At 55.3% G+C, this 26,583-nt stretch overlaps 1 protein-coding gene across 2 annotated transcripts in view; it reads right to left on the reverse strand.

Moving 5' to 3' along the window:
• Positions 1 to 2,114: 2,114 nt before the first annotated feature.
• SMC1B (structural maintenance of chromosomes 1B) overlaps positions 2,115 to 26,583 on the reverse strand; it is a 53,434-nt gene continuing 28,965 nt past the window's right edge. For both annotated transcript variants that reach the window (XM_027854322.1, XM_027854323.1), the window contains 13 exons: positions 24,791 to 24,928; positions 22,937 to 23,053; positions 21,706 to 21,812; positions 18,238 to 18,379; positions 14,739 to 14,884; positions 11,146 to 11,299; positions 9,733 to 9,831; positions 9,474 to 9,630; positions 9,122 to 9,276; positions 5,031 to 5,182; positions 3,475 to 3,544; positions 2,773 to 2,883; positions 2,115 to 2,368 (listed from right to left, as the gene is read on the reverse strand). In XM_027854322.1, coding sequence (XP_027710123.1) covers positions 2,255 to 2,368; positions 2,773 to 2,883; positions 3,475 to 3,544; positions 5,031 to 5,182; positions 9,122 to 9,276; positions 9,474 to 9,630; positions 9,733 to 9,831; positions 11,146 to 11,299; positions 14,739 to 14,884; positions 18,238 to 18,379; positions 21,706 to 21,812; positions 22,937 to 23,053; positions 24,791 to 24,928 — 1,662 coding nt within the window. In that variant the 3' untranslated portion in view covers positions 2,115 to 2,254. The remainder of the gene's footprint in view (positions 2,369 to 2,772; positions 2,884 to 3,474; positions 3,545 to 5,030; positions 5,183 to 9,121; positions 9,277 to 9,473; positions 9,631 to 9,732; positions 9,832 to 11,145; positions 11,300 to 14,738; positions 14,885 to 18,237; positions 18,380 to 21,705; positions 21,813 to 22,936; positions 23,054 to 24,790; positions 24,929 to 26,583) is intronic.

Here is a 26,583-nt window from a genome sequence, read left to right on the forward strand (position 1 = left end):
ACAGCCCCAGGCCACTTCCCACCCTTGGTCCCACGTAGGCTCCATTTCCCTGGAATTGTATTACCTCATAGACTACTTGGCCACTCCTGGATCCCTCCCATAGGCTTTCTGTATGTAAGGTCCACCTTGTCTCCACTAAGATGCTCAGATTCTTATAATCTAGCCACTGCTTACCCATGTTCAGACTCCTTAAGAGTCTGCCCAATATGACAGATGTTCTAATAAACTTTATCTTTGGCTGAAAGAAGGCTTGGGTCGAATTCTTTCGGGCAGGACCCGCGTGTTGTGATTTTGGGGTCCCAGCACCCTGAGCCCCTAAACCATATCAAAACCAGGTATCACAAAACTTAATTGCTTTTTTTTCCATCCCTGGTTCAGCTGGGAGTTCTCCCTCCTCATCCCACACTTCCAGGAGAGGCCCCAGGGGAGCTTTCTCGGGGAGCAAAAAAAAAAGTGATTCTTCAAGTGTGAGCAAGGAAAGTCTGCGAGATTCCCCCCACAGCCATTTTCACCGCATCCCCGGGGAGCGACCTCCTCCGAGCCTAAGAGGGCTAGAAGTCAGTTTGCTCCAGGGTGGAGTTGTGCTAGGCTGTGCACCTTGATTACTCCCTTTGGGGGGCTGTCCTTGAGGAAAATGAATCCCACGTGGTAAACTTCCTTCCAGGGGATCACAGATTATCTCCCCAGATCTGCCTTTCCCGACATCGGAGGGTCACAGGGCCATAGGGCCAATTAGCTCCAAACGTAAAGTTCTGCCTTTTAACACAAATCTGTCCCCAGTGGGTGCTTTCCTCCTTGCCCAAGACGACCTCGGGTTTCAGGGAAGAGTCAGCTTGTGCCACGGTTCCTGAGGAGAAAAGCCTCCGGTTCAGTGGAACATGTCCACACGCCCCAGAGGGAGGGGTTCTGGGCAGGGGTTGGCCTTCACCCCCAGATCCCAAGTGTGCTGAGCAAAAGTAAACTGAGGTGAGCTAACAGCTCACAAACAGTAATGTGTATCACCATTAATAAAACAGGTCACACCAACAAGGCACTGAAAAGACCACATTTACTGAGACCCTCCCCTTAGTAAAAAAGGCTCAGATAAGTGGTCGCTGTGGAAAGCAGGCCACCTTCAGGTGTGGCTGATCACGACCCCCTCTGACCCCTTAAGGAACATGCGGGCATGGCTTTACGAGACTCAGCACCAGCGGTCAGGACTCTGCCCCTTGCACCCCAGCTGTTTGTCCATTTACAGGTAAACACAAGGGGAAGGGAGGGTAGGGGATCCCATGGCTGGGCTCAGAGATGGGGTTTGACAAAGCAGGGAGTAGGATGGATGTCAGTGGAGTGACACCGATTCTGCCATGCCAGAGCGCGGTGTTAATTTTCCTCACTGCCATCGCAACTGGGGGTGGGGGGGCACAGCTATCTGAACCCCATCTCAGGGGTCATCAGGAATAGTGGCATTTACGGCAATTTAAAGTGTGCCCAGCCCTTGCAGGTAGCTGCTGTTTGTCCTATTTTACAGATCACTTGGACAGGGTCACACAGCTAGTATCTGAAGCAGGATTAGAACACGGGTCTTCCTGACCCCCAAATGCTGTCCCCACCCAGCTGCCTGCCTTCAGGAAGACTGAGCCATGCCAGTGGGACTTGCAGGGCCTCGAGTGGGTTCAAAGGAAGGGGATAGATAGGAGAGGGATGGGGGTAAGGACGAAGGCAGTGAGTCCAGGGGCGACCGTCGAGGCCCTCCCTGTTCTGAAGCCCCTCTGATGGCCGAAGATCAGGAGGGCCGAGGGCCAGAGAGACCCCCGTCTCTGGAGGCAGATCCCCCCCAAGGCCAGGCAGGAGTCAACAGAGGAAGCCTGATGAGGTCATTTGGGGGCCCCATCAGCTGGGAAGCCAGGGCTGAGAAGTGAGAAGACTGGAGGTGGAGGCAGGGAGCACAGTGTAGACGGCTTTTTCTGGGGGCCAGCTCACTCGGGGTTAGGACGGGGTGGGAGCTGTACCTAGCGTCTGTTTTGGGTGTGCCCACCCCGCCCCCCAGCAGGACCCTCGGCTTGGGCACTGACTGCATCTCCTGTCTTGGCATTTCATAAAAGCAGCCACAGCACAACACGGCTCTGCAACAACTACGTTTATTCCCTATGAACTACGAACGCAAACAAACGTGGGGCCTGAGCACCACCCTCCCCTCTCGGTCGGGGGTCCTCTGTGCAAGCATCGCAGGGAGGAGGGGGCCGCACGGGCGCCCTTGACCAAGCTGAATGGCCTAGGTGCGCCTCGAGCGGCTCTCTCGGCGCCTGCCGCGGTGCTCCTGGCTGTCACCGTCCGGGTACAAAGACAAATCGAGGGTCAGGACTCGGCTGAACATGCAGTCGTCTTGCTGGAAGGGAAGCAGAGGCGACGCCCTTCAGAAAGGGGGGCGGGGGTGGTGGAGGGGCGGCATTATTCAGCCAGGGTGAGATTTCTCCACCAACTCCCCCAGCCCCCGCCCTCGGGTGCCCACTTTGCGGCAGATGATGCTGAGGCCCAGGGGCTGGGGCCAAACTTGGCGCTCCTGACGCCAGGCCTGCGCACTCTCGCTGGCATTTGATGGGGAAGAAAGCAAGCGGCATCACCGAACACGCACGGTCAAGAGGGACGCTGGGGGGGCTACGTGGGTCCAGCACCCCGAAGGACTGGGTGTGCTAGCACACCCGAGACAGACAGAGACAGAGAGGCAAAGGCCGAGGGGAGGGGACGCGCAGACGAGCCCCGCGCCAGGGCGGGCACCTCAGCGGGCGTTACCTCGGGGTAGATGCCCACGAGGGCGTCCGCTTTGGAGTAGAACTCCTCCTTGAGGGAGATGACGATCATCTGGACGTGCTCGTGGGTCTGCTCCCTCATGTACATGGACACCTGCCCACAGAGCCGCCGCGGGGTCAGCTGAGCCCCCCCCGCCCCCGCCAAGGCCAGCGCGCTGGCTCCCTCCCTCCATGGGTTGTGCGCAGGGGGCTCGAGAGGCAGTGAGGTCCACTGGCTAGGAAGCCGACCTGGGCCTTGGTCCTGTGCCTGCCCTACCTGGCTTCCAGATAGTGTCGCCCCCACTTGACAGATGAGGAAGGTGAGGCCAGGGAGCTGTCAGGGTCGGGCCAGTGGGGCTGAAGCCACCACTGTTGTCAGCTGGGAGTCCCTGGGAGCTCTACCTGTGGTCTGGGGGGCACCAGCCCCGCTTAGGAGGGACATGCAGGGACCTCAGTCTGGAAGAGTGGGGCGGAGGGGGTCTGATCCCTAAAGGTCTCTGCAAGTGAAACGGGCTGCCTTGGCAGGTAGCGGCCCCTTGCCTCTGGGTGCGTGAGTGAGGTGGGGAGAGGTTCTACTCTGAGACCCCTGATGCGATGGGCATGGGTGGGCTTCCCCATGGGGCCCCGGCCCTGGGTGCACCCCTCTTCGGTCAAGGGAACCACCCGACCTGCCTTCCTCTCTAAGCAAGGGGCCCATGGCACTCGCCTTGCCAATGTTTGTGTTGTCCAAGGCCGCGTCCACTTCATCGAGGACAAAGAACGGCGCCGGACGGAAGCTGAAAGAGAAGCGGTAGGTAGACAGAGTGGGCAGCTCCTGGAGGGCCCTGCTCGCAGGCAGGCCTCAGGCCAGGGGCCAGAGCAGCAGCCCCCACCCCCACGGTCCTCAGCCCCTGACACACAGTGAGTCCTTACCAAGGGCCTACTGTGGGCAAAACTTCATGTTAGGACATCAAAGGGCAAGTCTCAGCCCCAGCTCTGCCTCTTCAAATGACACCTCTCCCGGGAAGCCTTCCCTGATTTCCCTCCTCACTGGGCCCCCCCCCCCCCCCAGCTGCCCCTCCTGGACACCTGAACCTCCTCTTAAAGAACAAACTCCTCGAACCTCGGGGGCCGTGGCCCTGCGTCTGTCTCCTCCGGCCCAGGCTGAGGGCTCTGAACCTGACGTGGGTCTGAGGAGCGTCGGCTATGGTCTGGCTTTATTTCCTAGTTCAGAAACATCGAACACTGTCCCCAAACCCCAAACCACCTGCTGTCTCTGAATTCCTTTCTTCTCCCCAGTTCCAGGACCGTTTTCCATCTTCTTTGTGCCCTATGCCCCAGCCTCCTGTTCTGAATGTGGGGGTGTGGCAGCACAGACTTATGCCTCTTGGGGTGGGCATCAACTCCGTAAGCGCCCACTGCCCCTCCAGCCTTGCCGTCCAGGCTGGCCGGGCTCTGGGAGTCGGCCTACACTCGGGGGAGGGACTAGCGGGGGTTTCCTTTTGCTCTCTTGGTCACCATTTTGTCTGGTGCCTTTTATCATCCATAGCCATGACCTGGGTGCCACAAGCTCCTCCAATGAGAGTTGTGTGCCCACTGCCAGGCACGCACCCAGAGGCCCACCCTCCCCCAAGTACCCCCAAAGCATGCAGGCGGGGGGAGGGGATACAGTGAAGGGCTGAGCGCAGGCCCTGCTTTGGGCCAAGGGCCTAGAGCTCTGCTCCAGACCTAGCAGTGCAAAGCCTAAAGACACCCGGTCTGTGGCTGCCCTGGCCCATAAACAGCCTGAGAGGGGACCCACGGCACCCACAGATCCTCCTGGGCCAGTGGGATGGGGGCTCCTCCACCTGCCCTGTGCCACAGTGCCTGGCACACAGCAGGCGCTTAACAGGTACTCACCTGAGGGGGAACAAGGCAGATTACAGCCCTTTAAGGGGCTGGCATTTAGGGGCAGAAGCATCCCATGGAAAGAGGTGGGAGAGCCAGATTTAAAGCTCAGATCTTTCCCTTTCAAGCTGTACACGCCCCTTCAGCTCTGAGCCTCAGCTTCCCCATCTGTAAAATAGGGCTATCAATGCTAGGTTTGCCATGCGCTGCTATGGCGAGCACTCACAATCCCCAGGTCATAGATTGTAGGGCATCAACTGCTCACGTGGCACAAGTGATCCTAGTGGCTATGGAAAGGGATAAGTCAACGTTACGCTTTCCACCTTTAGCCGCGAGAAAAGGAATCGCGAGCCTCATCCTCCGTGGCAAGATGCACCAGGCAGCCGCAGCACTCACCTGTGCACGGCGAATAGGAGGGCCAGCGCCGCCACGCACTTCTCTCCGCCAGATAGGTTGTCCATGGGCATGAAGCGCTTGCCTGGGGCCACACAGTTGTAGCTGATTCCTTCCAGATAAGGCTCTTCCGGGTTCTCGGGGCTGAGAAATGCCTGAAATGTAGGCTTTAATGAACAAAAGTCCCTCTCCCCTCACTGAAAAACTAGGCGCACTCAAGCCAAAGAGCTTCGGTCAGGGCCGGGGTGGGGGCTGGCGGCGCCCTACGAGCCCGCTGCGTCTCCTCCATCACTCATCCATCCACTTGCCAAGTGATGGGCACCCCCTCGGCTTCTCGCCCCCTCCTTGGATCTCTCGGGGCATAGGAAGGGTTCCCGTTCCGCCAAGAGCGAGCGGCATCAACAGATGGGAAGGCCAGACCCGAACTATGATGACTGGGAAGAGGCAGGCAGAAGAGCAGGGATTTTATCCTGGAGGTAACGGAGCTACAGGCGGTTCATGACACGGGACTAGACTGCGGCGGCATTTATGAATTTGGGGTCATCTGCATGGAGGTGGTAACTGCGGCCACGGGGAGTGCACAGAGAGAAGGGGCTAAGAACCTAGGACACTTCTACGCACAGGGCGAGGGGTGAAAGGAAACGGGGAAGGGGAAGATGGGGCGGAGGCGAATGGAGACAGCCAGGGAGTAGTCGGCAGTCAGCGTACCGGGCACTGTGCTGAACGCTGGGCATTCAAAGACAGGCAGAACCAGCCCCTGTGCTCCAGGGAGAGGCAGACTACAGCAAACCCTTGGGAACAAACCAGACCGGACCAGGATAAGAGAGGAAGAGTCTCCCGGGGCAGGCGCTGGGCCCAGCAGGGACAGAAAGGCCAGTCTGGCTTCCTTTTTCAAGAAGTCAGGATGTGGAGGCAACGAGGAATGTTCCAGGCCGGGCCACCAATGGCATGGGGATGTCACTGGATCCCCGAGGATGTGGTGGGCAGTGGGGGCCAGGTCAGGAAGGCTTCGGAAGCCAGAGGATTTTACGGTTGATTCTGGCCATGAATGGGGACGGGGAGTGGGGAGTGGGGAGATGAGGTCAGTCCTGCGTTTAGACAAGCCCCTTTGGGCTGGAGTGGGGAGGCCTGGAAGCAGGCAGACCCCTCCCCTCCCCAGTTATTGTGTGGTCCAGGCCCTCTCACCGGGGCAGAGCAGGGTCAGAGGACAGAAGAGGGCATCTTCAAAAGATGCTGCAGAAGACAGAGGGACAGGCGTTGGCACCATGCTGGACGTGGGGGGTGGGAGATAGGGAGGTGGTCAGCACGAGAGTCCAGGTGACTGGAAGGACAGCAGGAGGGGGGTTTTGGGGGGAAAGAGAATGAGCTCTGTCTGGGATCTGTCGAGGTGACGATGTCTACGGCACACGCAGGCTGCGATGTCTCAAAGACACTTGGAGATGGGAGATGGAGGTTAGGAGAGAGGTGAGGGTGGCACCAACTGGCCTGACAGTCCTCACAGCAGACATAGGTGACTGTGGCATCCACGAGAGCGGATGGAGTCACTGAGTGAAGGGCACAGAAGGAGAAGAAAAAGGGGGCCAGGGCAGAGTTAGCGGCTCCAGTCTGGATAAAGACCCTGCAAAGGAGAGAGAGTGGAGGTCGTCGGTGTCCCATGCTGCCGAGGTCCAGAAGGAGAAGGACTTTGACTTGGCAATTCAAAGATGGCGGGCAGCCCCTGCAGGAGCCCGGTTCACTTGTCCAGTCTGGGAGTATGGCTGTGAAAGGGCTGAGCAGGGTGAAGCCGGAGCCTGAGGCGAGGGCAGGAGCAAGAGAAAGACTTTTACGGCTGGGGGGAGATCTGGGCATGTTTGTAAGCAAGGAAGGAACCAGAGGATGAGAAAGACTCTGAGAATGAGCGAGAGAGAGTGGCCGAGAGAGGTGGAGAGGGTTTCAGCAACACGGGAACCGAGAATCCCAGAAGAGCAGGCAGAGGACTGAGAGACCAAACTGCCAACATGTGCTGGATTACGGAGAAAGCAAGGGAGTCCCAGGAAGACGCCTCCGCCTGCTTCACTGACGACACTGAAGCCTACGACGGGGGGATCACGACAAAACGTGGCAGGTCCTCAGAGAGACGGGAGCACAGGTCATCTGACTTGTCTCCTGAGGAACCGGTACGTGGGCCGAGAAGCAGAAGAACCAAACGTGGGACGAACAACCGATTGGTTTAAGACTGAGAAAAGAGGATGGCGAGGCCGGGTGCTGTCACCTTAGCCGTGGAACTCCCACACAGAGCACGTCATGTGAAGTGCCAGGCCGGAGGAATCCAAAGCTGGAAGTAAGGTTGCTGGGAGGAATACCAACAACCTCAGACATGCAGAGGACACCCCTCGGGTGGCAGGAAGCGAAGAGGAACGGAGAAGCCTCTTGATGAGGGAGAAAGAGGAGAGCGTGAAAGCTGCATGGACACTTCACGGCAAAAAACTAAGGCGCTGGCGGGTGGCCCCTTCACCTTCTGGCAAACAGAGGGAGAAGAAATGGAAGCAGCGTCCGATTTATACTCTTGGGCTCCGAGATCGCTGCAGACGGTGACAGCAGCCAGGAAATTAACAGACGCTCGCTCCTTGGAAGGAAAGCTCGGGCAAATGTGGACAGCAGACTAAAAAGCGGAGACGTCACCTTGCTGACAAAGGTCTACACGGTCAAAGCTCGGTCTTTCCAGTAGCAACATGTGGCTGTGAGAGCTGAACTATAAGGAAAGCTGAGCACCGCAGAATCAATGCGAGAGCAAGGAGATCAAATCAGTCAATGCTTAATTCAGACTGTTCATTGGAAGGTGGCAGCCAAGTGGTACAGTGGACAGAGCACTGGGCCTAAGTCAGCAAGACCTGTGTGACCTTGGGGAAGTCACATAAACCTGTGTGCCTCGGTTTCCTCATGTGTAGAATGGGTTTGAGAAGGAAATGGTAAACCACTCCAGTATCTTTGCCTAGAAAACCCCAAATGGCGTCATGAAGAGTCAGACACGACTGAAAAGTGACTAACCAACAATTTCACTGGCAGGTCAAACCCTGAAGGGGAAGCTTAAATACTCTGGCCACATAATGAGAAGACAGGACTCGCTGGAGAAGACCCTGATGTTGGGAAAGGAGAAGGGGACGGCAGAGGAGGAGATGAACCACAACGATAACAGAACCAGAAGGACTGACGGGCAGATGACAGCCTCCCAGAGCAAAGCCCCGTCTGAACGGCCCAAGAAATCACAAAGCAGGGTCCAGACCTCCTCCCAGGTGGGACGGCCGAGGGGGAGGCGGTGCTGGCCAGCTTCGGTTTTGTTCTTACCTTGCTCTACTGGTGGTGGTAGTGGTAGTGAGAGAGAACAAAATCTTGTAAAAATGAATGAAAGAATGAATCTATTTGGACTCAGAATTTCAGATCTGGAGGAAAGCCTAGCTTGCTCGCTTGACTAACAAGTAAACTGCGCACTGGAAAGGCCCTTCTGGCTGACCTCTAGGGCGTGTCCAGAGCGTCTCTGATGACCGCTGCCCATCACGGCCTCAGTCCTGCTGCCTTTGCCTCGATGGGGCTCAAGGCTGCCTCAAGGTCCGGCCACATCATAGGCTAGAAGACCACCCCAAGTGTCTTCTTCTCAGCTAAGGTCACGGGATCACATGGAAAGAATGACGTGTGGATCATGAACTCGCAGAGTGTTGGGCACTTGTCTTCCCATCTGGGGGCGCGGCCCTCCTATCTGTTATTCTACTGAGTGGCTAAGACAGAAAGGGACTCCTGCCTCAGAAAAGTGCATGACAAGTTCATGTGAATTAAAAAATCAAGGAAGGAACCTTGGAAGTCATTCAATCAGAAATGAAAAGATGCCCTCATTTTATAAACAAAGAAACTGAGGCTGGAGGGCCCCAGGGGGCAGGAGCCCTCTGTGCTACACACGGAGTGAAGGTAACTTGATGCCTGACAGTGGGTAGAGAGTCATTACCTGCAGGGATCTGGTTAAGAGGCCAGCCTCGAGCCACGGCGAGAGGCTTTCCCACCTCCATACCTGCTGATGGCGTGAACAGATGGGCGAGACCAGAAGCCTAAGCACACACACGTACCTGGGCACTGTTGTTTCTGCAGAGCTTCTTGTAGATCTGGTCGATGGACACTGAGACGTGCTCAAAGCACCGGCTGAAAAGGTCGTATCTCCTTTTCTTCACCTGTTCAAACTCTTGCCTACAGATTCTGGCCTCCTTTCTGCTGGCCTCGAAAGCTAAGGGAGAATGAACGGGGCCCCCCTGACTCGGTGGCCTCTTTCAGGCCCGCCTGAGGTTGGCTTCTCTCCCACATTTCACAAGGGTTATTGTCGCTCACAATCCCACCTACACCCAAGCTATCTAAAGTCTGGGTGTCGCCTGTTCTACCAGGGCTGGGGCACGGCAGCAGACAGGCCAGAGGAGCCTGCCTCACCATCTATGGACTCCTGGAACTTGTCCCGGACGGTCTGCAGCTTCTGCAGGGCTCGCAGGTTGGGGGCGGTGGTCTTCAGTAAAACCTCTTCTTGCATTGCCAGATGCTGCTGGAGCAGGTCCAGCTGCGCCTTTATCTCCTTATCTGACTGCAGATCCTGTGGAGCCAGCAGAGAATGCCAGGGTTCAAGCCCCACCCCCCTCCCCTCCAAGCGCTGGCCACCTGAGGGACGAGTGACGGCCGAGGGCTGCTGGGTCACCTTCAGGTCCTCGCGGAGGCTGCTGTAATCTATCTGCAGGGCTTCCTCCTGCTCGTACATGGCAACGGTGCTCTGCGTGCTCTCAGCTTCTGTGCCCACCTGAAAAACAGAGGCAGGCGTCTCCAGGGGGCCTTTGGCCCCTATTCTCAGGACCAGACTGCCTTTCCGTGTGAGGCCATCACAACAAGAGAGGTGAGGGGCAAAAGCCTGGTAGTCAGGACAGCATGGGGGGAGTCAGTTTTATGGAGACCATATAAGCCCCCAAATATAAGCGCTGGCCCAAAGAGAGCATATCAGGGGGATGCCAGAGAGTGGAAGAATCAGCCCATTCCCAAATGCCTTCCAGGACAGGGACCTCACTACTTCACACGGAGTTTACTTCACTTTTCAACAGTGGCAGAAAGTTTTCCCTTCTATGTCCATGAACTAAGAGGACTCCTGGGACTCTGCTCCTGACAGTTGTAACAAGATGCTCAGAACTGCCAACCCTGCACTAACGAGGAGCACCAACCATGGCTCTCTGACGCTAGCCCTTTAAGTCGGCCACACCCTTCTTCCCCTCCCCACTGCCAGGCCCCTTCCTCTGAGAAGCTCCCCTGGCAGATGGGGGGACCGTGGCCTGTCACTCCACCCTGTGTGTCTCACTTGCGCTGGCCAACGCCTCCCTGCCCAAAGGCAGCTCCCCTGCTGGGCAGACCCCAGGGTGGGGCCTTCACTGTGCGCCTGGGCTCCCCCCCCCCCCGTAAAGCAGGCCTCCAGAGCTTCTGATGATGATGCCCTCAGTGAGGAATTCTACATCTTTCATGGTTCGCCTGTGTGAGGGAATGGGTGTCCCAGCAGGACCAGGGCCTTGGAAGGCTGCCTGGGGGCTGCCTCTGCCCCGGGCCCTGCTGGGCAGTCCTTTCCAGGTCCTCCAACGTCGAGAGCCGTGGATCCAACGATACAGCCCCTGTTGCTGGACTTGCTGTGAGCTCCCAGAGGACAATGGGGTCTCTAACAACAGGCGTGCACCAAACGGCTGAGGTTTTCTAATAATCCTGACAGGGAGCGAGCACTTAACGATGCTCACCTGAGGTTTGCAAAGCACTTTACAACAGCCCTGGGAGGTCAGTGCTGCTGTTATGATTCCCACTTTACAGATGAGAAGTCTGCAGCTGGATTTGAACCCAGGCCTTCCTGACCCCTGCCTCAAGCTGCCTCTTTAGAGCCGTCTGGGAGAAGAGCAGTTCGAGTACTGGCCGCATGTGGCAGATCGGCACACAAAGGCTCAGGGGCACCCACAGAGAAAGCCCAGGAGCGGAGTCTCGGGAGAAGTCAAGGGAGAGGCTCACACCTTGGGGACCCCGGCCCATCATGGGCCAGCCTTTTGGGGAGAGGAAGCAGGGATCGATGCGCCAGCCCCAGCCGCCATACCGCCACTTGGATGATCTCATCCAGGGAGCCTGACAAGAGGATGACCTCGACGTCCTGGACCTTGCAGGCCAGCAGGATGTTGTGCCTCTCCAGCCGCTGCTGCTCCAGGGCTGTATGGATGGCTACCGTCTCCTTCTGCATCTTCCCCACCTCCCTGCAAAAGGCACAGGGTGCACACTCAAGCATGCGTGCTTTCTCACACACACACACACACACACACACACACGCCCCTCCTCAAATGCTACAGCATCCCCGGGCTGAGGCGAGGCAGCCCTGACCATGCCCCGTGCTCTGCACACCACCTCATCAGACCTTTCTCTCACCCATTTCTTATTATCTGGGCATGGGAAATTCCACAGGGACAGGTGCCTCCTGGGCCCAGGCCTGACTGGCACCCGGTAAAGGCCATGTCCCCAACCCCAGCCCACTTCAGTAAGGACACGATACTCAGTCCAGCACAGGCCTCAGATTAAGGACCTGGCCACCCTCCTCGGGCCATGTCTACATGATCAAGGGAGAGAGCTGGATTCACACCAGAAATCCTAGTAAGATGGGCTTTCTAGCCCAGGGGTGAGGAGGAAGAGGAGAGGAGGAGAAGAGGGGCCTTCCTTTGGGGGAGCTTTTGAACTTGGAAGGGCCTGCAGGACTTGCCCTTAGGACAGCAGCAGTGGGCCACAAGACCTGCACCAAAAGCCCAGGATGGAAAGAAGACCCAGCCATTCCCTTCTCTCCAGAAGGTCCAAAAGGATGGTTCCTGCTCAGGTTCAATGAATGGCAGAAGGAAAGGGACAGGGCAGACAGCAAGGTTCCGCTCATCTTGGGGAGGAAGGGCAGGGCAGACAGAACCCCACCAAGAGGGCTGGAAGGGTAGTGGAGTTCTGGAGTAGATCCAGCAGAGGGAGGGATATGGGAGTCGGCAGACAGCAGTCATCCTACCCTCCATGGGAGCTGAGGAGATCACCCAGTCTGGTTAGAGGGTATGACCTAGAGGAGGCGCCAGCCAAGAGGACAGAGAAGGAGCGGTCAGAGAGGGATGGGGAGAACCAGAAAAGGTGGGGAGGGGGTGTCTCAAAAACCTAGTGACAAGAGAGCGGCCAGGAGGGGAGAGTGACCAGCAGCGTCAGGGGGTGCAGAGAGGCTGGGGAGAACGAGGCCTGGGAAAAGGCCTCTGCGTTTGGCTGGTCGCTCTGGGAGCGGCACGGCAGCACCTGCTGCCCTGACACGGCAGTCCAAGAATGTTCTGCTCTTTGTGCTTTCTTCCCCTTTAATGTGTCGATGATGTGCTTCCGCCGCCTCCTCCTCCTCTTTCTTTCATCATTTTTTGGGTGGAGCCAGGTCTTGAACCTGCTCCATCCCTACGGCCGCTCCCTCCCTCCGTCTCTGGCCGTGGCTGTTGCCAGACTCTGAGCTGCCATCTGCCGGCTCCCTTTCTCCCTTTCCTTCGGTGAGCTGGTCCAGCTCTGCACCATCCTCTCTCTCGAGTCGCTGACCCCCTTCTCTCTTGCTGATCCTGCCTCAGTCTTGGTCACTTCCACCAGAGGGTGGCCTTCGATGCTGATCGAAGATGGAGAAATCACGTTCCAGCAGTCATTACACTGCCTCGCCTGGGCTCTCACCGCTGCTCGGCAATCCTGCCATCACCTCCCTCGTCACCTCCCTCTCCGCGACTCTTCCAAACCTCAAACTCCTTGAGAAAGCCACCCCGAGCCTCGACTTCCTTCCCTCTGCCTTGCTTCTGATCTCTTCACTCAGCTGAGAAGCGTCTCCAGTGACTGGCGGTCTCTTATCCAACGGCCTTTTCTTGACCCTCTGCAGCCATTGGCCCCTCCTCTCTTCCCTTCAGACTCCAGGTTCCCCTCCCACTGGCCTCCCTGCTCCTTCCTTCCATCCTTCACTGGATCTTCATCTACACCAGCCTTGCTAAGGGGGGTGTCCACAAAGGGTCCGTCCCAGGTCCTCTCTCATCTCCCCCTCCCCTATTTCACTTGGGGTTCTCCTAAACCCCAGTGACTGCGATGATCGACTCTACGTACACGGTCCCCAGATCTGTTTATCCGGCCCTAGTTCATCTCCTAACCTCCAGACTCACTTCTCCAGCTGCCTAGGAGACCCCCCAAACTGATGTCCCATAGATATCTCACACTTAACACAGTCAAAACACAACTCCCTGTCTTGCCCCTCCTCTTCTCTTCCTCTTAATTCTCCACCCCCCCCATCCTCCCAGGCTCTCCCGCCAGCTGTCCATCTGCACTCCTCCCAGTCCCAATCTGTCATCACGGCCTGCCGATCCTCCTTTCCAGACATCTAACACATAGAGGTGGCAGTTGGCTGCCTGTCTCTTTTCAGACAGCCATCTTGGCCAGAATTCTCATGAACTGGGGATTGATATCAGGAAATCATTGCTTTCCCTCCATTCCTCCCCATCCTCTCAGTCACTCTGGCTCACCCTGAATGCGGAGTCATCCTCAACTCCCTGACATCCAATATCTGTCACCAAGACCTGCCCACTCTGGCTTCATTACTTCTCTCATACGTGCCCCCTTCTCCTCTCCTGATACTGCCTTCAGCTCCGTGGCGCGCCTCGCTCCCCCCCACCCCCGGCCTGGCCTGTGGCAGTAGCTGCTGAGGGGTCTGCTGGCCTTAGGTCTCTCCCAGATGCAGTCCATCCTCCGCTCAGCACTCATACCCATCTTCCCAAAGCGTCACCCCTCCGTTCAAACAGCTCCTGTGGCTGGCTGTTACAACCAGATCAGATACCAAACCCTCCCTGACCCAGCCTGCTTCCCCTCCCCATCTTTGTCCACCTCCCAATGCTTCCTCCTGGCTGTTCCTCCAGCAAGCCATGTCTCCTGACTCTGGGCATTACCCCTGACCGTCGTCTGTGCCTGGAATGCCCTGCCTCCTCTTGGCTTCCTCTAGTTTGTCTGTGAGAACACTCTTCCTAATACTTCTTATCAATGGTGCCCGAGATGACCCCAATTCATCCTGTAGTTCAGCTGCACAGAGCTGTTTGCCTCTTGTCTCCACATTAGACTAGGACCTCCTTGAGGGCAGGCACTGACTTATTTGGCCTTTCTTTGTACCGCTGGTGCTTGCACAGGGCCTGGCACACTACAGGTGCTTGGTAAAGTTTTGCTGACTTGGCTATACGCCTAACGAGGGCTCTCCAAGTGGCACATGCTGCCTCAGGAGGTGATGGTTCTCCCTCCATGGAGGGATTCAAGCAGAAGCTGGACCACTCACTATTGGTCAGGTTAGGGTTAGGGTTTCTGCATACTGTGGTGGGGATTTTGTGTGGGAGGGGTTATACTAGATGGCTGCTGGGACCCCTCCCCACTCTCAAATTCTGAACTTCTCTATAAAAGTCAAGGCTTCTGCAACCCTAATGCACTTAGCCCTGTGCCTGGAACACAGCAGGCACTACATAAATGCGTATTCCCTTTCCTCCTTGATGATTACGACATAAATACACCGGAGCAGACAATGAACTATAAACAGTAAAAAGAAACAGTCCAGGTTGCTCTGAAATGTCCACAAGCCTGGAAAACCCCTGAAAACCACACCCCGCTGTGTCAAGTTGAGCCGGCAGTTACCTGTTGATGGCCAATAGCTTCTTGCGCGCTTCTTCCAGCTGGCCCTGCACCTGTTCAATGTCGGTGTTCTGGGTGACACACATGTCCTTCAGCTGCTGCCGCTGAGCCATGAGCTCGTCCACAACTCGCAGGCAGCTTTCTTCCACCTGCATGGAGAAAGGGCCTTAGTCCAACGTTCCATCTTGTCACTAGCCTTTCACACCACCCAGGCCGGAGGTGAGAAGTCGTGGCACAAGATGCCAGGCCTCCAAAAACGGTAAATCTACAAGACTTTGTTTGGGGTTGGGGGCTGTGCCAGGTCTCGCTGGTGCTCCAGTGGGACTCCTGGGTAGGGAGTCTTTCCCCAGACATCCACCAACATCTCCTGCCACTTTCCGTCTGAGTGAGCTGGGACGCCAAAGGGACAGTTAAGTGACAGTCCAGGGCTTGAACTGACCCCACGGCTTTCTCATTCCAAAGCTGGCCTAGTAACCACCCAGCCACTACACTGCCATGTCTGTCTGACAAGGCTGAACAGTCTAAACGTGGTCCATGGCAGCATAACTATTTTGTTGAAAAGATGCCTGTTTTTAATTTTGAAGCAGAACGTGAATTCTTGCTCAGGTTTTTCTACACGGACTTTTAAAAGGACTGGGTTTTATTTATGTGGAAGAAGTCAAATAGAGTGTGCTGGAGACACTCTCCCAAGAATTAGCTGCTGCTACACAAAATTCTGATGGCTTTATTGAGATTTTTAAAAGAATTATAAGAGACCTAGCTAAGATTCTTCTCTACGAAGGCGAGTTTCCAGTCATCTGTTTGGATTCAGAGATGGGCAGAACTAGAAGGCAGCTGGAAGCTCATCTGTCCTTCAGGATGAATCCTCAAGGCTGGTGGGCTGGGAATCCAGGATTAAAGGGAAGGCTAATGACCGCTTAAGTGTACCACTCTACTGTTCCTCCCCATCTTGTCCACGAGGACAGTCTGTGGTGTGTGTTCGGATTCACCATTTTAATGAGCTTGTCAGGTATTCTTACACAAAGCCTAATTCTGTCTCCCCATAACTTCCGCTCCTGCTCTCAAAGCTCCAAATCCTGGAAAAAAGCTCTCAGAGCGCCGCCCCCCGCCCCCCGCCACGCTTGTCTCTCCTCTCGTGTCGTGGACACAACACCCTTCACGCTCTGGGCTGCCCTCTTCTGTGTGCTCTCCAGAGCATCAAACCCACTGCCAAACATGGTGCCCAGAACACCACACAAAACTGCAGAGGGCATCTGGCCAAGACAGGCACAGTGCTACATCACCTCCTTACATCTGGGAACTATACCCCAAGATTGCATTAGCTTTTTGGATGCTGTGTCAAATGAGCTTGCTGTCTGCTAAAAACCCCATTTCCAGGCAAACTGCAATTCCACAATGCTTTCTCCCACCTTGAGTAAGAGGAAATTAAACGGGGATAAACACAATGTCTTACACTTTGGCTCCCCAAACCATCCTCCCAAGTAACAAGCCAATGGAAACCCTTGGAAGGAAGCAGCAGCTCGAGGAGGGACAGGCAGCAAAGTCAAGGCAGTGTCTCTGAGGACTAGTGTCTTTTCCCTACACCCTGCCCCCTCCTCCCCTTCCCTGTCACTGCAGAGGGCAGCCCTATCCTCCCTGTCTCTCAACTCAATATGGTGCCAAGTCCCATCATTTTCACCTTGGCGGCATCTCGCCAACATGGCCCCTTGTCTCCTCTGAGGCTCGCCCTCTGTGCAGGCCTCATCCCCTCATGCCTGGACACCATGCCAGGCAACAGTCTGAGGGTGGCCTTGCTGGCCACGGTTCCTCCCCTCTCTAATCCTTGTGTATAGTTTCAGAACCACTTCATGGCTCCAGGCTCAGGGAAATCACTGCCTTCAATTCTTTTCCTCTCCTATCAAATGCCTTGTGTGGGATGCACACACTCTCTCCTCCAACAGAATGCAAACTCCCTGACGGCAGGGACAGTTTCACTTGTTTCTTTGTATTCTCAGGGCTTGCGCTCACCAATGCCCCCTCTGCTACCAGGGCCCGCTGCCTCATCCCCCTCTTGCCCAGACCTAGTGCTTGTGAGGCCCTCTCCAGCTCTGTCCTCCCCATCTAACATGGATCTGGAACCTCCATCTCTTGTTATACACTTCCCTTCTCACACTCCCTCCATCCTGGCACATTCCGTCTCCTGGCTCATGGCACACACTGGGCATGCTCTCTGACCCTCCTGCTTGACCATGTGTGCCATCTGAAGTGTCACCCTATCCAGGGCCTGGTGGCAATCCTGTGCCAGCCCCAAGTCACTTTCCATCTTTCTCCAGGCATCTTTCACAGCTCATCGGATGATCATAGCAGCGATAGGGCTCACCCCTAAAAACTGGGAACAACCCAAGACCAACAACACAAAGCCACCTGGAGCCACGTAGATGACATTTTCCACACCTCTGGCTTCTGCCGCCTTCTATCTCCTCACCCAGGCCATGTAGACAGCTGCAGTGTCTCTCTTGGTCTCCCCTTCAACCCATCCTTCATACACCTACCAAAGTGGTTTTCCCAAGTCTGGTCATGTCGCTCCCATGCTCAATCAATTCGTGTGGCTCCCTATCACCTCTAAGTTCAGTCAGTCCACAAGGACTGGTCAGCACTCACTGTGTGTCCAACCCAAACTCCTCCGCCTGGCACTTCAAGCTCACCTTTCTAGCTTTGTTATATATGACCCCCCCGCCTTCCGGAATGCTTCGGTCTTCCTGTTGCTGTTCCCGTAGGAGACTCCACCTCCCCCTCTGTGCCTTTGCATAGACTGACCCTTGTGCCGGGAAGGCACCCTCTCCTCACCGCCCGCCCCTTAAATCCCCCAGTTTCCTGAACAGCTCCAATTGAATGGCCACCCACCCGCTGGAGCTGCCCCTCATGAATTATCTCATGCTTATGCATAAATATCACATAGTTCTCTACATGTCTTTAGGTCATGCCTGTGTTTTCCACATACCAGAAGCTTCCTGAGGACAGGGACTTTTCATTTTTGTCTTTGTAACCCCAGTGCCTTAATCAGGCTGGCTGGAGGTCCTCAGAGGCTTGCAGACTTATGTGGTCTCTCTACCGGGCAGCGGGGCTTCCTGCCCCCTCTGGGGGAGTGCCCAGGGCAGCCTGTGGGGTGGGGCCAGGCTTAAAGATGACCCAGCTCTTTTACAGGGTCTGAAGGGCTGACGTGTGAAAAAAAGCACAGGGCAGGGGCAATGGGTGAAAAAAGCAAGAGGGGCCCACTGCAGGCTGGATGGAAGGGACACCTGCTAACAAGGAGAGCTTCCCAAAGAGGGATGGGCTGCCTCAGGCTGTACTGGGATTCCCGAGGGTGGGTCTCCAAGCAGAGGCTGCCCGACTGTGTGCTGTGCATTTTGGTTCAAGGATGGCTAGACGAGGTGGCCCAGGAAGGCACTGCAATTCTGGGCCCTTTCCAGAGAGTTCCAAGACTGCCTGGGTGACGAGCCCCACGACAAGCGCCACTTATTACCTCCTTCAGGTTTTCGATGTCGCCGGTGTCTTTGAGGACGGCTTCTTTTAGAGTAGAAACCTTATTCATTTTCTTCTTCAGTTGGTTGTGGCTATATTCAATCTGAATGTTTAGTCGAGTTTTCAGTTTCTCAAATTCAAGCCTGGGAAAACAAAGTAAGGTTGCCTCGTGACCACTTCCCACCCCGTGGCCTCCTGCTGCGGTCTCCTCCACATGGCTCCACTGATCCCACTGACCCCTCCTGTGGGAAGGGCATTGGGATGACTCATTCTGACCGAGGGCTCTCAGGCTCACTGTTGTCTCCTGGGGTTCTCCCAGCAGCTCCGGGATGGAGGTGCTTGCTGCTTTACACCCCAAGTATGTGAGGCAGAGTGCAGCCCACCCTATCCACCAGGCATACCCAGCTGCCAGGAGGAACACAAAGACCCAAAAAGCACGAGGGGCTAGTGAAATCAAGATCATTCAGGAGGGTGAGGCCTTCCCCACTGGAAGCCTGCACAGCGCCTGTGGCCCTGGGGCTCCCTGGTCAGAGACAGAAATGGGCTGCAAAGCTGGAGGAAGGGCTGAGAATCGGGCCTGGGTGTGACAGCCTGGGGTCACCTCAAATGGGACCCTCCATGTCATTGCGGAGAATCACCAGAAGCTTCTGAACAGGGACAGAAATGGTGACCTGAGGGCCTTAAGTGTGCTGTCTGGGAGGAGGGAGCCCAGTGAGGCCAGGGCAGAAATCCAGGGTCTAATCAAGTCTCTGTGGAGAAAGGGAACGGATGGCAGGCTTTTAGGGAGAGGCCTGACCAACGCCCAGCCCCAGCCCACGCCCACCCTCTGCTGCATCACTCCTCCTCACACGCGTCTTCCCAATGCCTGCTCCCAGTCTGCCCTGGATGCTCACCAGGCCGTCACGGCTCACCCCGTTTCATACCCTACGGGACTTTGAGGCCACTTCCCCAGCGCTCACTGTCTCTCCTCCGCCTCCAGCCTCCACACCTCTCCCAGGCTTTGCTCACATCCCCTCCAGGCCCTATTCTCCAGCAGACTGCCCCCACTACCTGGTCTACTGTCTCCCTGCCCAGTTCTCCCCCATCCTTTAAAAAAGTCATCACTGACTATCAGCCTCAATTTCTCCTTCCTGTATCTGCCAACCTGCTGTTAACACCTGGACATACTTGGTGCCGCCCCCTTTCCCTCCTCTCCCCATCTTAACCCTTGACAGCTGGCTTCCAGCCTCACCATTCAACCCCAAATGACCAGAGATAGCTTAACTGCTCTACGTAAGGGCTTCTTCTGGACATCTCACCTCCATGGACTGCAGGGGTGCTCCAAGGTGCTCCCCTTTGCTCCAATGCTCTCTCACCTGGTGACCTCAGCAGCTGTCCTGGGTTCAATGACCACCTCACTCTCTCCTGAGGTCCGATCCTACACACTGCATGCTGCATGTCCAGTAGGCATATCAAGGGCAACGCATGGAAACAGGCCTGCTCTCATTCCCCAACGTCTCTCTTTCCTACCCGTCCAGGGTCACAGGCTTGGTGGGGAAGTCCTCATCCCTTCAGACCATGGAGCGCCTCTGTCCCAATACCTCTCCAGTCCGCACCCACACGCACACTTCAGGCCCCTTTCACCTCTTGCCTGGAGTCCAGGGAAGGCCTCCTATTTCACCTCCCCCCCCGACAAAGCCACCAAAGCAGTTTTCCTCACATGTCTGAAAGTCTTGACAGGGATGGACAATGTAGCATGGTAGGGAGAGAGCTGCCCATGTGACAGGGGAACGATGGTGCAGGAGACAGAGCTGGCCTCAGAGCCAGCAAGAGCCGAGTTCCAGTCATCCATCTGCCCTATACTGACAGCGTGACCTAACTTCTCGGTGCTTGAGACAACTCTGTCGGCATGGAAGCTGCAGAGAAGGAGGTCCTGGTCCTGTCTTCTTCCCTGTGTCTCTCCTCCCTTTGCTGTCCACAGGCTGCGCCTCCACCTCTCTTCCTCACACCTTCTTAACCCAATCTACAGCCTGGCTTTCCTCCTCCAAGGTGACCTTGGCTTCTTCTCACTGCCCTTCCCCCATGGCCTCTCTGTGGATCCCCCTGTGCTCTTTAGCACTTTCCTGGTTCTCCCCGCTCCTTCGCACCCCTTCCTAGGCTCCATTCCTGGATCTCTGGGTCACAGCCACTCACCAGGGGTGTCCCTTAAGGTTCTGCCCTGGGCCACATGGTGATCTCACCAGCATTGTCATCTCCCTAGAGAGGATTCTCACTTCTCCTGACCTCCAGGCTCCACCTGCTTTCCTATTACTGTCTGAGGCCGCCCTATCGCCCCGCTGATAAAGTCCCTGCTAAAGGCCAGGCTCACGATCTGGGGCCTCTAGCCTCCCCCTCAGCTGTTGCAGTGACCTTCCAAGAGCTCAGGGGTCTCCGTGTCACACGATCACAGACCAACTCCTCTGCTCCCCTGGCTCCTACCCTTTCCCTTTCTACACCATCATCATTGCACCCTGCTCTGCCCACACCAGCCAGTCCTATGATAGGGCAGGCCCTCCATCGCCAGACTTCAGGCATTTTCACTGGCTGTCCCTCCAGGTCTACAATGCTCTCCGACTTCATTTCTGCCTCCTGGCTTTCCTCAACTCTCAGCTAAAAGCCCAGCGGCTACAGGCAGCCTTTCCCGATCCCCTTCCCTCCACTGATGACGTCCAGTCTGGCCTGTGAATATCTTGCTTACACACAGCTGCCATGTGGTATCCCATTAGCATATGAGCTCCTCAAGGGTAGGGACGTCTTCTCCCAACTCTTTGCACTCAGTACAGGGCCTGGCACACAGTTGGTGCTCAATCCATGCTCCTAGTCCAGCCTTGCCTATCCCTAACCTAGAACATTTGCCAGTCTTCACCATGTGGCCCATTCCTCCCTCTCACAAGCTCACGGATCATGATTCTGCTCAGAGCAAAGGGTGAAAGCCCGAGAGACGCGGATCTCAGAGTGACGGGAGGACCAACTCCCTGACTCTTCTAGCTCTCCCAAAGGGGAGGGGGCTTCAGAGAGAGGCTGGGCCCTTGAATCCTGTGATTAAGGGCGCAAGGACTCTTCCTTTCAATTCTCCTTCCCTCCCCACCTCCTCATGTCAGCGTACGCACCTCCCAAAATGACACGCTCGCGTGTAAATGGACTTGGTCCATGACCTCCTGTTGGCACTGCACTGTTTGTGATACTTCGTGAAGTTTCTCCTTCCAAGGACCCTCTGAGGAAGGGGTGTCAAAATTACTCTCCCCTTCCACAGAACAGAAATTGGATTCAGAGAGGGTTGGGGCCTTGCTGCCACTGTGATGGAACTTACACACGACCAGGGCCTGGGACCTGAACCAAGGAATCCAAAATCTGGAACCGAATGTGTCCCCTTCCCACTGCATCCTGACGGGCTCTTGCTAGGTTTTTAAAGGCCTTGACGTGCAAGATGAGGGCTGAATGAAAAGGGTACCTCTTTTTGTCGATTTCTTGCTGCCGTTTCACATGCTGGTTTTCATATTCACGAATATTTTCTACACCAATTTCTTCACAGAAGTCATGGAAAATTTCATCTTCCACCTTAAGTGATTTAAATACAATTCAGTTTGCTAATTACATTGTGTATGGCTAAGACACAGACAGTTTCAACAAACAATTTCACTCCCTGTTCCTTTAAGGTCATGACACCTGCTCAGCCCGTTCTGAATAAGGAGCCTGAAAGACCAGTATGTCTGGGCTGGCCCTAAAAGCTTTCACGATAATGAACAATAACAAGAGGGCTGACAGAGGGACTGCACCTGGAGGGGAGCAGACCTGGGCATGAACGTGGGCATGAACGTGGGCTGGCACCTTCTCTGGTATTTCATGTATCCCCCACATGCCGAGAGCATGAGGAAGTCGGGGACCTGCCCAGGGTCACAGACACATGAAATTTCAGGTCCTGCTGGCTTTGAGGCCGCTCTCTGTCTGCAATGGAACACTGACTTCTCATTGATCGCATTATGTTCTTTTCTTCCAGGACCTAGCTCAAACACCACCTTCTGTTTCCCAGTGTGGCATCTGTTTGCTTTTATTTTCCTTGTATTTATTAGCACGTACAACACTTGGGGGCAGCTAGGAGGTGCCAGAATGTGCTGAGCCCCTGTCCACAGTCAGGAAGACTCATCCTGCTGAGTTCAAATCCAGCCTCAGACACTTCCTAGCTGGGTGACCCTGGGAAAGTCACTTTACCCTGCTTGCCTCAGTTTCCTCATATGTCAAATGAGCTGGAGAAGGAAATGCAAACCTCTCTGGTATCTTTGCCAAGAAGACCCCAAGGAGGTCACAAAGAGTCAGACATGACCAAATGACCAAACAACAGTAACATTTCTATTAGTCTCTCCCACCAGAATACTTTCCTTAAACTGTTTTCTCTCCCCTCACCTCTCTTCTCTCCCCTCACCTCTCTTCTCTCCTACCACTGGAGAAGAAGGAAAAGGGGATCCTCCTAACAAACATGCATGGTTGAACAAAGAAACCTTTTGGTTTCACCGGCCTCAGTGCACATCCTGAGCCTGGCACACTCTGTCAGGCTGCGGGCATCCCCCATTTGAATGTAAGCTCCTTCCTACCGGCATCTCCAGCACCTCCCCCAGCGCTATTTCCCCAACGCCACATAAACGAACAAGCGTCTTTGCTGTTCAGCCCGCACAAAAGATTCATACCTTATCTATCCTTTCTTGAAAGCTGGTGATTTCTCGTGTTCTTTCCTCGATGCTATCACTCAGCATCGTGTACTGCGACTCAATGTTCAGTAATTCACTTTGCAGCTGGGACTGCTCCTGATTGGGAGAAAGGAGATAGTTTTGACACAGTCGGCCCTCTCATAGGCTCTGTGCTTCCTGCACTGCGTCTAGGCACCTGAGCAGCATGGGGTTCATAGAAAGGGCTGAGCAGCCACAAGGAGGGAAGCCGAGGCAGTGCCGGGCAGTTAGAGGCAGCAGCTGGGCAAGGAGGGCGGTCTGTTAGGCAGAACTGGCCAAAGAATCGCGCTGTCGTCAGGTGAGGCAATTTAAATACACGTTTTCAAGCATATAAAGTACTATGAGACATCATGAGGTATTGTCCCCACTACTAAAACGAGACACTAGCATAATATTGTCAGTCGCCCGGATGACTGCCACGAATGAGACCTGTACTGGACGCCACCCGGGGACTCAACGTCTAAGCTGGCCAAAGCCTGAGAACACAGTCGGTCTCCAGAAGGTCAGGACTCTGATCCATCCAAAGGCCCATTTCACAATGAAGCCCAAGGGGGTAGTGGCTCGCTCCAGGGCCTGCGGCCCCCGGCACCCTGGGCCAGTGTTGACTCTCCATGACAGTGGACAGTGAGCTAGCTCCACAGAATCTGGCAATGATGGGCCTGCATTTTTTTACAAAGGTCTTACAAAGGTAACTTGGTTCCAAGCCTGGTGACTCTGCATTAAGACTCTCCTCAGGGTGGGGGCAGGGAATGATGACCTAACATTCAGGGGACAGTGGTGATCCAGCGTTTGGAGGAGCAAAGGAACTCTTTCTGGCTTCTAGTTCCTAGAGGAGGGAGTAGCACCTGGTGGGGGGCTCCCTGGGCGGGCAGCTGGCACCTCCGGCATGTCCCGAGTTCCCATCTACCTTGCCAGAGACCCAGGTGAATTTCCCCTGGGGTGAGATCGGGATCTCTCTCTCCTTTGTAATGGAAGACCCCTTCATTGTGCTTATTGGCTGGTATGTTATTTTATCGTCTCTGATTTCTGTCTGGCATCAGCTTGGCTAAATGAGTGATGCACCATCGTGCCTCTGGATACAGCTGGGGCACTCTCTCCTTGCTAAGGGTTAGTGACTAGAGAAGCCACCCTCCTGGGCAGTGTCAGATAAATATGATTCTAATCTGGTACTCATTCTCTAAGGAGAGGAGAAACAGCCAGCCTCACGGTCCCCACATGTGACTCCCCTCCAGAAAGGAATCAGAGCCTTCCCGGGAGAGGGGTGGGCAATCAGCCCAAGCGGATGTCCACAAGCCCTCCCCTCAACTAAATAGGAATGAATTTTGCAAGCTAATTAAAAGCTTAACTCGATACATGCCTCATGCCCTACTCTTTGTCCCTACTCAGTTCTCCATCAATCATTTCAAAAAGAGCTGCATAAATGAAAGTTTAAATGAGTTTTCTCCTGGTCAGGCCAAACCTAGAGGCCTGTGTCCAGTTCTGAGGTAACAAGAGCGCCAAGCTGGAATCAGTTTAAGGAGCAGGGTCAAGTGGTCCTGCAGCGAAGGGCCTGAAGAGCTAGCTCGGGGACAGGGATCAGACCCCTGGGCAGGGGTCTGCTTCAGAGCCTGATGTCTGACTAGTACAGTGGCACAAACGTGGGGGGAGCCATCCGAGGACGCTGTGAGTTACCCAGCCTCAACAGGCACTGCCGGGAGGGGTAGCAAAGGGAACTCCTGTTCAGGGAGAGATCTCTGAGCTCCTTTCCTGTTCAGAATCTATGAGAAAACAAACTCAACTCATTTAAAAACTCTGAATGTCTTCTGTCTACGTCACCTTATGAAAACTGGGCAGTTGCTTCTTTTTAATCGTCTCTAGTTCATTTTGAGAATATTTGAGTCGGGTGTGAGTCCCTTGTACTACAGCCTGTACTTGCTTCAAATCTGTTTCTTTGCGTCGGATTTTCATTAAGTCCTAGAAAAGAGAAATATTGATAAAAATTATCTTGTTTATAGTGCTTTGTTCAACGTGTTTCTCACATGCCATTAAACACACAAGGGGCTGCCCCCACACAGAATAAACCAACCCTTGCTGGACAGAACACTGGGCAGTCAGAACGCAGAGTCGCCCTTCCAGGTCATCAGTCACAGCTTCAGAGCTGAAAGCGACCACAAAGGTCATCGAGTCCAGTCCCCCCTGATACAGACAACCCCTTTCAAATATTCTGGGCCACAGACTGGCCGGCCGGCCATGGGACTCAGGCGGGAAACTGTCCACTCCGTGGATGGACAGCACAAAGGGTCGCCAGCCTCTCCTCTAACTCCTCCTCGCTGGAACTCGTCTGTGCTTTCTCGGGCTGCGTAGAACAAGCTTCCTCCTTCTGCCCCAGGAAGGCCTTCCCTTAGCTGAAGACACCCAATACGTTCCCCTCCCAGATAAATGCTGGCATTTCCTTTAAACAGCCCCGCACGACCTGACCGACCTCTTCTGAAATGGATGTACTTCCTTCAAACATCCCACTGATTACCTGGGCAAGATTTTGGCACCGGGGTTGAGAGATGCCAGAATGCTCAGTTTGATTCAGTTCCATTCACCTGGATTTGTGAAACCCTCAGCGAGGGACTGGGGCTCCAAAGACAAAAAAGGAAACTGGCCCTGGCCCAAGAGCTTCCCTCCTCCATGCAGGTGCTACCAGAGGCCCCAGCCGAGAGGACCAAAGCCTGATGGATGAGGGGCGTCAGTGAGCGAGGGGGGCGTTCTGGGCCCTGGGAGCCAGAGGCAGCATCAGGGATGCCAGGTGACATGCCACACAGTGCAGGGCTTCAAATGACAGGGGAGCATCTTGTATCTTAACCTAGAGACAACACAGAACCCCTACGGAATGACGGGGTCATCTCTGCCGTAGGAACATGAATGCGACAGACATTTGTGAGCCAGGCCAGACAAGAGAGCCACTGAAAGCAGGACCATAAATTAGGAGGCGAGCACACACACCCCTGTAGGGCAAAGGGACTGAAGAAGCTGGGAAGGCAAGGGACAGACAAGAAGCGGGGTGAGGAAGAGAGGGGAACTGAGAGGCACAAAGCTCAGGGGAGCCTGGGCTGCAGGGGAAAAGAGAGGAAGGCCCATTCTGGATATGCTGGATTGGAGACGTCCAGGAGACACCTCGGAGGGAGCTGCTAATGGAAAAGGAAGTCTGCAGACAGTGATGGGGGCTCGGGGCCTGGGGGGAACTGAACTGGTGGGAGCTGATGTCACCAAGGTACAGGCATTGAGAGACAAGAGGAGGCGGTCAGGAACAGAGCCCTGGGGACAACAGCAAGAAGGAATGGGCCTAGGGGCCAGAGGACCAAAAGAGGCCAAAGGGAGAGAGAGTCCAGTCTGAGGGGCGACTAGGACAGGGCCAGTGGCTGCAGAAACCCCGAGCAGAACGAGGGCTGGCTGACCAAAGGCCTTTGGGTTCCATAACCGGGAGCTGACTGGCAGCTTGGAGAGAGGCGCTAAGAGGTGAGCCACGTCCCCTACGACGGGAAGTACCTGTCGCTTACCGCCACGGCAGCCAGAAACGCCAGATTGCCAAAATCAAGAGTTCTGTGCCGAGAGTGAGTCTCTTGGCAGTTAAGAAAGCA

The sequence above is a fragment of the Vombatus ursinus genome, unplaced genomic scaffold (assembly GCF_900497805.2).
Source record: "Vombatus ursinus unplaced genomic scaffold, bare-nosed wombat genome assembly UNPS02010394.1, whole genome shotgun sequence".
NCBI lineage: Eukaryota > Metazoa > Chordata > Mammalia > Diprotodontia > Vombatidae > Vombatus > Vombatus ursinus.